The 10222-nt window shown below is 39.6% G+C and overlaps 2 protein-coding genes across 20 annotated transcripts in view; both read left to right on the forward strand.

Annotated features, from left to right (window-relative positions):
• The window catches only part of zmp:0000001200 (dedicator of cytokinesis protein 9), a 78249-nt gene extending 76921 nt beyond the window's left edge, over positions 1 to 1328 (forward strand). For all 18 annotated transcript variants that reach the window (XM_042069481.1, XM_042069588.1, XM_042069561.1 and 15 more), the window contains one exon: positions 89 to 1328. In XM_042069481.1, the coding sequence (XP_041925415.1) occupies positions 89 to 214 (126 nt within the window). In that variant the 3' untranslated portion in view covers positions 215 to 1328. The remainder of the gene's footprint in view (positions 1 to 88) is intronic.
• Positions 1329 to 1655: 327 nt separating this feature from the next.
• On the forward strand, positions 1656 to 9030 carry slc15a1a (solute carrier family 15 member 1a). 2 transcript variants are annotated; one of them, XM_042079230.1, is made up of 23 exons: positions 1656 to 1720; positions 1827 to 1867; positions 3609 to 3696; positions 3798 to 3939; positions 4026 to 4145; positions 4346 to 4445; positions 4552 to 4642; positions 4896 to 4979; positions 5096 to 5178; positions 5319 to 5405; positions 5501 to 5590; positions 5870 to 5914; positions 6016 to 6048; positions 6182 to 6270; positions 6395 to 6476; positions 6585 to 6704; positions 6855 to 6995; positions 7102 to 7148; positions 7236 to 7343; positions 7445 to 7559; positions 7652 to 7786; positions 8005 to 8112; positions 8230 to 9030. In XM_042079230.1, the coding sequence occupies exons 1-23, from the start codon at positions 1714 to 1716 to the stop codon at positions 8446 to 8448; spliced, it is 2175 nt and encodes a 724-aa protein (XP_041935164.1). In that variant the 5' UTR covers positions 1656 to 1713; the 3' UTR covers positions 8449 to 9030. The 2 variants fall into 2 exon arrangements, with proteins under 2 accessions (XP_041935164.1, XP_041935174.1); XM_042079240.1 differs by having other exon boundaries at positions 3612 to 3696.
• Positions 9031 to 10222: the final 1192 nt, after the last annotated feature.

The following is a 10222-nucleotide window of genomic DNA, read 5'->3' on the forward strand; positions in this document are numbered from 1 at the left end:
TGGCTCTGGAACTTATTGAATACTGATGTGTTGTTGGCTGTGCTGTTGTCTGAGAGCTCATGCGTGTTCTTCTCTCGGTCCTCTGCAGATCAGCCCGGTGGAAGAGGGCATGAAGAGCGTTCTTCCCGACTCGCTGCACATTTTCAACGCCATCAGCGGCACGCCCAACAGCGCCACCATCCAGGGCATTCCCAGCTCCTCCTCCGTGGTGTGAGGGGGGGGGGGGGGTCCCTCTCCTCCGTGCGCCTGCCCATCATACCTGGCCAGTGGGAACACCTGTCCACCTCTCTTCAGCTCTCTCTCCCTTCTGAGTTCTCCATCACAGATGCGGAATCTGCCAACTGCCATTTGCAACAGTATCCCTTGCACAGGCTCAACCTTCAGTTGGGCTTCATGACTTGTGAGAGGCCTGCTCGTTGCTTCTTTGACAAAACACTACATGGGGCCATTGTTGAGTCTATGGTCTGTTGTCCATAAACATTCATGTGTGTGGCTAGGAGGCGTTGGGCTTCATGAGAGAGGGTGATGGCAGAGGATGGCCATAGTGCTTCAGAGGTGCACAGGCTTGGGCTGACACTTCTGGACTTGGTCTGGGTTTGTTCACTAGTGTTTCCTGTGGAGACATCCCATTAGGGATTCTTAAATGTTAAAAAAATACATGTACACACACACACACACACACACACACACACACACACACACACACACACACACACACATGCATGAATTACTCAGCCAACCTTTTAGTCAATTTAATATTATTTTATTCATCTGTATTGTTTATTTACGATTATTTTATATGTACAGTACTCAAATTTCCATACTCTAGTTCTATTTTACTTGTGGCACAGAACCTGATATCTCTTCATTCACTTGTGTTGTATTTTTACAAAGTAGCATTGTGTCGCACAGATTGCTCTTTGAACCCTGGAGCAGTCAGTCACTTCAGTGTCTTAGACTGAGAATCTTAACTGTTGGAAGCCATGGCATAAGTATATTCCAAGCTGTCTATTATTGTACATACAAAAGGAGTGCAATATTTGCAAGAACTCTTGCTGTGTTTATTTCATACACTGTAAAGATTATGTTCATTCTTCTTGCCAAAGTGATGAAGCGTGAAACCAGTGACGGAGCCTACTGTGGATGTAATATGAAGCTTTTACCATTTTAGTGTTCCTTTTAAGTGTTTAATGAAATCGTTTTATATTTGGGAAGGAATGGGTTTTTTTTATTTTTATTTAACAGAATGTCCCTGTTCTGCTGTATTTAAACAGAAATGTCCCCCTAATACTTCTCTTTTAAATAAAAGCCATTCAGTTCTCTCTGAACACTCTTCCACGTTGTCACTTTTTTCATAATTTTCCTGATTGCATGACATCTCTATTGTGAAAATAGTCAAATGTTTACGTTCTTTGTTTCTTTACGAGTTTACGACTTTTCAATTCATCTCCAGTGATGGAACAAATTAAATGTAAAATTCAGGTATGTTTTACCTCCTCCTGAAACAGTCCAGCCATGCATGCATTGTCCTCCCACTGTCCTCCCCTCGTGTCTCCACACAAGACACCATAAAACAGGACACAGTCCACCCACCTCCACCAGGTGTCTAATAAGAGACCTTACACATATACTCATACTAGTCAATCCAGTCGTTCAACAAGGAATCTGCAAGGATATAGCAGGGCAAGAAGGGTGTAGCACATCTCTGCAATCATGACAGGTGAGAAAAGATCATACAAAAAAGAAAAGCAAATCTGCTCATCAGTTTGATCATTGCCCTACCATACTTATTCGACATTAATAGTGGCACATTATTAATCCAACAGAAAAGGGGGAGAAGGATAATGATCAAAAGGCAAAGACAAAGGTAAGTTCTGTCTGCCATAGCCCTTAGATATTGTACTTTTCTTGTATGATTTTTGGTTTCTTATTTTAATCTTCAGTAAGCCCTTTATCAATTCCATTAGTGTGAGCACACATTTGACATATTAAGAATACTTCCAGAGTAAGGTATTCTCATGCTCAGTATTATCCAAATACAAAGTTAGCCTATATGGACACATTGTTGGGTGATATCCCATTGAATATAGAAAAAAAAGTATTTGTTTAACTTGCGGCATCATTATGTACTTATTAAAATGAGTCTGACATGGTAGCAGACTGGAATTTATAATTCATTGAATCTATATTTCTCAGAATGCATCATGCATCTGAAGATATCCTGCCGATAGGTGTATGTTTATGCGTATCTATATACTCTTTACTGTATGTTAGGGTCAAGCGATTTGGGGAAAATATCTTGCAATATTTCAAACAATTATTGCAACTGCAATTTGATTTCTAACATAATTTTCAAGGATCTCTTCAGTATTCACTATACATTTAAAATGACTCTGAATTACTTCTTGGGCAAGACCAGCCCTATTTCTACTTGCTTGTTTTTGCTGTGCATTCATTATACTGTTGCTTATTGGGGCTTTTTAAAATGTTGGCACATGTTCATTATGTTGCCTCAGGAAGAAGCAAAATACTCCCAACTTATCCGAGTTGTCAGCAGTACAATTATTTGTGGCCTTCGCGATTTGTTAATAGCATTAGTTCAAATTACGATTTAAATTAGAAATCGATTAATCTTTCAGCCCTAATGTATGTGGTGTAGTACTTTATTGTGTTACAGATTAAAATTGCTGCATCGATATTTGATGTATGGAAATATCACTTTTCTTAACTTGGGGGATGCCAAAGTTTTGACTAGTAGTATGGAGGGAAAAAATCAGTGTATCATAACACAGAGAAGACAAAAAGACAATAAAATCAGTCTAACGTAACACTAAGAATAAAAAGGCAGTGTTGATATGTGATATATAGGCAGGTCATATGATAGTACTTAAAAATTATAAGAAAATATGGAAAGAAAATCAATGAATTAGACAGAATATGACAGTATACGGCCTCACTTAAATTATGGAAAACAGCCCACAGATGACTCTTACCTCTGATTTGCCACCTGATTTTTACCTGTGTATTTAGGCAGATAGCTCACCTTGGATTCACCTGTTAGAATTCAAGAGAGTGAACCATGAAATATGTTCCTACTGTTGTATGATCTGATGGCAGTTTGCCTTACAGTACTCAACCAGTGATGTGGTGACCTTAGGCTTGAGTGCTGGAAGTCCATGTCATAAAGCCTCCAAAAAGCCTCCATTGCTTCCCAAGCTAGTCTGGGGTTTCGTAGTGACAGTTGCAACCTTGTACAACTTGTTTCACTCTCTGCACCATCCAGCACTTTGTGATAATCTTCTTCAAGCATAATGCAACTACCGCCTTACACATCACAATAGAAACAGTTGACCACATTTCAGCAGAACTGTTGAGAAAGTTTTTCACTTGATTTTTAATGCAAATGCCAGATTACATGGACGTATGCTTGACTTTACGCATCTCATTGCAATGAGGCATAGGGTAGGATGCTTCTGGTTATGTTATGAAAAACACAATCCAGTGAGTGACATCTGTGTGCAGAAGAAGTCGATTGCGTAGTGCGCGCAGAGACATATTTTGCTCAAGTCACACCTTTTTGTTCTCTAACAATTATTTTCTTCCACCAGAAGGTGGAGTGCTGTGGCTATCCACTCAGCATATTCTTCATTGTGGTCAACGAGTTCTGTGAGAGATTCTCCTACTATGGAATGCGAGGTAAGCCATGGCATGTGCTGCATATGCCTTTGTTGTTGCAGCGTGGAACAACAGTATTGTTTAGTAGTTGACCCCAATATCTCTCCCTCACATATCTCCAGCTGTGCTCGTGTTGTACTTCAAGTACTTCTTGCTTTGGGATGATGATCTGGCCACCTCCATCTACCATGTCTTTGTGGCCTGTTGCTACCTGACACCAATCCTTGGGGCCATTGTGGCTGACTCGTGGCTTGGAAAGTTCAAGTGAGTCTTGGTCTTTAACACCTCTTTCCTCTCAAAAAATCCTTCACTCTTGCCTTTTCACATCTCAAATTCTTGTCTCCCCACAGGACAATCATATACCTGTCAATAGTCTATGCAATTGGGCAGGTTGTGATGGCTGTAAGTGCCATTCATGACATCACTGACACAGATAAAGATGGCACACCAAACAACATGTCTCTTCATGTGTGAGTAGCATTTGGTACCTCACCTTTTGAATACCTTCTTAATAAATATTTGAAGAATGTAGTGTAGGAAAAGTGCTTTTCTAATATTTCACACTTCTGCTACTTATATAACATCCATTGGCTCACTGGCAGCCTAGGAGAAGAGTCATTTTACCCAGCCTCCCCTCAGCCTCATAGCTGTGATGTGCTCTCTGTCACAGGGTCCTCTCCATGATTGGCCTGGTGCTCATTGCTCTGGGAACAGGTGGGATCAAACCATGTGTATCTGCCTTTGGAGGAGACCAGTTTGAGGACCACCAGGTCAGGAGCCGGCACCTGTCTCTCACAGTGGACACATTTTTACATAGAGCCGGAAATGAGTTGCAAGACATTTGTCATTTAATGTTTCCTTCATTTCACTCATCAGACAAGGCAACGAGGAACTTTCTTTTCCGTGTTCTACTTGTGCATCAATGCTGGAAGCCTTCTCTCCACCATCGTCACCCCAATTCTTAGAGGCAAGTGGGGAGCCAAATGTCAAACTGAGTCCTTCACTTCACTATATCCTCTCTCATAGCTGGAGCATCTCCCGATACGACACATGTAGTATTGTCTTAATCAAAAATTGTACTGTGCATTGTTTAGTAGAATCAGTTCCATCTCTCTCTCTCTCTGTCTGTCTCTCTGTGTCTGCTAACATAATTGTGTACTTCTTTAACATTGCGAGGGGTGAGGGACTGCCTGACTCAATGTGTCCCCCCACCCACACAGGTCAAGAGTGCGGCATTCACAGTCAACAGAAGTGCTACCCTCTTGCCTTTGGTGTCCCTGCTGCTCTCATGGTGGTCGCATTAGGTGGGTTATATTCTCTCAGTCCTACTGAAGAGCATAGATTCAATTCAGTACCACCCCATCACTTGTATTATACATTTTTGTGAATAAACTCTAATGGCGTTGATTTCTGTTGTCAGTTGTTTTCATAATGGGAAGTGGTATGTATGTCAAAACCGCTCCAAAAGGAAACATCATGCTGGATGTGTGTAAATGCATTGGTGTAAGTATAAGTGTATTTTATTAAGTTGACTGTATGTGTTTATGATTATGCTCAGTAGTATTGAAATATATGTTAACAGTGAGGCTTGCAGTATCTCTTCAACACTTAACAGAATAACTTTCTTCTACCTGTTGCTACAGTTTGCCATCAAGAACCGTTACAGGCACCGAAGCAAACAGTATCAAAAAAGAGAACACTGGCTAGACTGGGCCAATGAAAAATATGATGTATGTATGATTTTCTCAGCGCACACATCTCAAATCAGATATTACAATGGGACCAGTGCACTGAACACAACGCCTCTCTCTCCCTGGCCCTGCAGAAACTTCTGATTGTGCAGATAAAGATGGTGCTGAAGGTCCTGTTCCTCTATTTGCCGCTCCCCATGTTCTGGACCCTGTTTGACCAAAAGGTAACTTGGATCATTTCATACCTTTCTCAAACTAAATATTTAGTAAAGAACTGTATAATGATACGAAGCCCCTAAAGGGACATATGCAAGAAGAAGAAAACAAATCTGGTGTACACCAGAAACTTTCTCATGCAGAAACTCAGTGCCCCTCACCAGAAATGTAATGACCCAAAGAGGACATGAAAAATGGTTTTGTAGGTTTCTGGTGAGTTACATCTAAAGTGATTGTATGCAGTGCATGTGAGAATGCCACTAAAACAGAAACATTAATATCTACAGGGTTCTCGCTGGACTCTGCAAGCCACCACCATGAATGGGGACTTTGTAAGTTACCATTTTCAACATCCCAAGCGACATTGTTTCCTTAAACACTTCACCATCACTTTTGTCTCACCACTCCTCACCACTCTTTTGTCTCTATACAGGGATTTTTGATTTTGCAGCCTGATCAAATGCAGGTATGTGCCATCACTTTAACCAAATACTGAACAAAAGAAAAAGGATTCTGCTTGATGTCCCTTATTCAGTGTTGTTTAATATTCACATCATCTACTGCTAAGATTTTCATACAAGTTGCATTTTATTTCACAGACTTTAAACCCCATCTTGATTCTCACTTTGGTTCCAATAACTGACCGGATTGTATACCCACTTATTGAGAAATGTGGACTGAACTTCTCGTGAGTGTTCTTTTAAACAGCTACTGTGTGTAAAAGCAATAAAAAAAAAATCAGGATTGATACAGCTGACATTTCTTTGTGTTGTCTTGACAAAAAAAGTAATGACCATGTATTTGTCCCACAGGCCCCTGAGAAGAATGACAGTGGGCATGTTTTTTGCAGCAATGGCCTTTGTTTCTGCTTCTATGGTTCAGCTTGAGATTGATGTAAGTGCACTCACACAAAGTATGCTAAACATGCCCAAACCTCTGTCATTGAAATACACTAGTTCTAAATGTACTATATGAACTTATAATGTTGCTTTATTTCAACAGAAAACCTTGCCTGTCCTCCCCTCAAGCTCTCAGACCCAAGTTCGGGTGCTAAACATGCAAAGTAATGGTCTGATGGTAACTATTCCACCTAACGAGCCATTTCCAATTGGACCGAACCAGGTAGAGTATAAAGAAGGAGTTGGTTTCACATGAGTGCTCGAGAATATATTGTCTGACATGCAAAATCTAAATGTGATGATACATTTGAAAAGTTATTCTCAACATATTGGTGTAATCCCACTAAATCCAACTCCCTAAATCATATTTTAGGCAAATGAGCAGTATATAACATTTGACAGTGACACTATATCTGTCTCACTGAACACTACTACACCTGGACCAGTTCCATACAATGTAACAAAGGGAATGAGACAGACTTTAGTTATCGGTCCTGGAAACAATATGATGTTGGTGAGTGGTTAATATATTGCACCATTACAAATATGCACCATTTACTATTAATCATTATTACCACTAACAAGTGATATATTTGATACCACTTTGATCTCTGCTGCAGGTTTATGATTTGACTGCCAAACCCGAGCAAGGAAACAATGCATTAAGGTCAGATATGCAGTAATGTTAGTCTTTTGAAAATAAACCAATTCAAATTTTCCAGGCCCTTTACCATTGTGCTTCTGTTTTGCCCAGATTTATCAATGGTTTGAACACAGCAGTGAATGTGTCTACTAGCGGGGCAGACTATGGAGCAATAAGCACAATGATAGCTTCAAACTACTTCCTGATGGCACATGGAACGTGAGTTCGGCCTTACTGCTAAATCAGATCTCCTGAATTAGACCTCTCTCACAGAGTGAAATTATTATTCCTTGAATAATTTTTACTCTTTTTATATCAAGGCGCGTATTCACAATCAGTGGGCCTAATATTGGACAGCAGTGTGAGTTCACCAAAAAGCTTGGATTTGGAGGTGCTTATTCTGTCATCATTCCCAGCACATTCACATGGGAAAATGTAAGATCTTGTCTATACTAAGAGTAAAAACAATTGCCTACATCTGTCATTTTTGTGTTCAGACTAACAGATCGCTTGTCTGTTCTATCCAGTGTGGCAACATTGTGGAGGTTGAGGAGATTCAACCCAACAGTGTTCACATGGCTCTCCAGATTCCACAATACTTCCTCATCACTGCAGGAGAGGTAGTCTTCTCTGTGACGGGTTTAGAGTTCTCTTATTCACAGGTAGGTGCCAACAATATCCCTGTGTAGACTATAGCCTATTTCAGGCTTGCACCGCTGATTGCAAAAACATAAATCTACCGAGATCTGTGGATTTGTGTTGAATCTAGTCTAATATCCTTGTGCAAATGGTCCTCCGTTGAATCAATGCAGGGCTTTCAGACGGGAAACAATAACAGTGACAATGTATGTACTTCATAAAATTGTGCACTTTCTCTCAGGCACCAAGCAACATGAAGGCAGTTCTTCAGGCAGGTTGGCTGCTTACTACAGCTGTGGGCAACTTTATTGTTCTAATCGTGGCTCAGCTGGCAAAGTTAGACAAACAGGTACAGGACTCATGGTCAACCACAGTTTATTAATTGGTGACTGCTAACTTTATCCTCATCACATCTATGGAGATTGATCAATTTCTCTCTAACCTTCATTTTGTGTTTTTCTGACAGTGGGCTGAGTACTTACTCTTCGCGTCACTCCTGGTTGCCGTCTGTGTAATCTTCTCCATCATGGCCAATTTCTACACCTACATTGATCCAGTAGCAATCGAGGCTGAATTTAAAGAAAAGGAGGGACTGTCTTCAGAGAAAAATGAGAAATTAGAAATGAATGGAAAAGACTCTGTCCAACATGATGATGAGGAAGAACCAATTCAAACAAAAATGTAAAAAGATACAGCAGACTGCCTTACTTCAAAAACACACTATCAGATAAATCAGAGCCTTGTGAATGCCAGTGTATGAAATATAGGCTACTTTACCACAAATAGCCTACTTGGCTTAAATGAAAGCAAAAGTTACAGAACATAATACAAACATGGGATAATATGTACTTCACTATCTCATTATATTTGAAAGCTAGGATGTAGAATAAAGTGAGGGCTCATTGTTTTGTCTGTTATTAAACTATATAAATGTATGACATATCAAAAATGCTCGTTTAATAGGCTTTGTAAGCACTTTGAGCTAGTTTTATTGGAAAGAAAAGTGCTTAGAGAGAAAATGTTTAACTTGTTTTGTTTGCCTTTTTATGAAGTCTTGTTTTTGTTGATTGTCAGCTTTCTACCCAACATCCTAACAAACCTACTGTTTCATAAGTAGGCCTAGGTTAGGCTAATGTATCTTCTTAACAGAGACTATTCTTGTACAGCTATCATTAAATAGTTTCATAAATTAACGATTGCATAATTCCATGACTATAATAGGCTATTAGCCATAGATGAGTCACATGGTTAAAAGTTTGAATTGCATTCATACAATAAATATTTAATAAGAAAATCATCTTGTTTTTTCTCTCCCAACATATTATCATATAATCACTTAATCAATTACAGAATCAATGTAGAATTATAACATTATTTCAATGCCTAGGCTATATCAATGGCTATGGTTGTAGGCAGGCTTGGAATTTCACCATTTTAGGGGCAAGGCCATGTGGCCATCAGTTAGGCATGTTTGGTGGGGGGCACAAAGGCCACATGTCAGAGCACCAAGGCCAAAGTTAACTATACAGTAGTAGGCTATAAAAATCAAATCAAATTTGTATTTAGCCTATTCACAGCAGTAGACCTGCATCACTGTATGAAACATTACAAAAACATGAAATATGACATATTATATAGAACTGTAAATCATCTGATCATCTAATATTTACAGATATCTAGGCTATATTTATTATTATTTTATATTTGGCCTGTTATGAAATCATGTATTGAACAATTTAAGCACAGCTCAGCTTTAAGAAACTCAAATAGCCTAGATCAGGGGTGGGCAAACTTTTTGGCTCAAGGGCCACACTGGGTTTTGAAAATTGGCCGGCGGGCCGCACAACACTTTTTAAATGGTCAGTAGTGGGAACTACTGCTGCGTTCATGATTTCCTTTTTAAAAGTTTCTTATAAGAAGGAGATATCAATGATCAACAATGACAAGCCAGCTGGAACCTGCGGCTCTCTCCCTCTCGTGAGTGCAGACGCGTTCCCTATTAAATGGATCGCATGTTCACGTTAGATCTGCTGCAAAGGAGATAACTAAGAGTTAACTTAGTTTAACATGATGTTATCTCTATTTAACATGATGTTTTGACATTGACATTGTAAACGTTCTCTAAGGAGAGTGAAAAGCAGTTTGCAGTAAAGCTAACCAACGTCGTCTATATCACAGGAAAAAAATAGCGAGCAGCCTGATAACCAAATGAAATGCTCAGCGGGCCGGATGAAAGTGCTTGGCGGGCCGCAGTTTGCCCACCCCTGGCCTAGATGCATGCTTAGCATTTTGTGATCATTAAGTTTCACAAACTCTTAGTCAGCTGTATATCCTCTGATTTTAATATTTACCGATATATAGGCGATATTTGAAACATTTATTTTGTATCTGGTCTGTTATGAAATCATGTAGAAAAATTTGAACACATTGTGAAACTTAAAGCCCAAATTTGAGGCATG

This window comes from Alosa sapidissima, chromosome 2, assembly GCF_018492685.1.
Source record: "Alosa sapidissima isolate fAloSap1 chromosome 2, fAloSap1.pri, whole genome shotgun sequence".
In the NCBI taxonomy this organism is placed as follows: domain Eukaryota; kingdom Metazoa; phylum Chordata; class Actinopteri; order Clupeiformes; family Clupeidae; genus Alosa; species Alosa sapidissima.

Excerpts from the sequence above, each read along its gene's own strand:
- slc15a1a (XM_042079230.1), top strand. Across the intron at positions 1,868-3,608 it reads ATCAAAAGGCAAAGACAAAG|AAGGTGGAGTGCTGTGGCTA; the intron begins GTAAGTTCTGTC and ends TTCTTCCACCAG. Across the intron at positions 6,996-7,101 it reads CTGGAAACAATATGATGTTG|GTTTATGATTTGACTGCCAA; the intron begins GTGAGTGGTTAA and ends TCTCTGCTGCAG.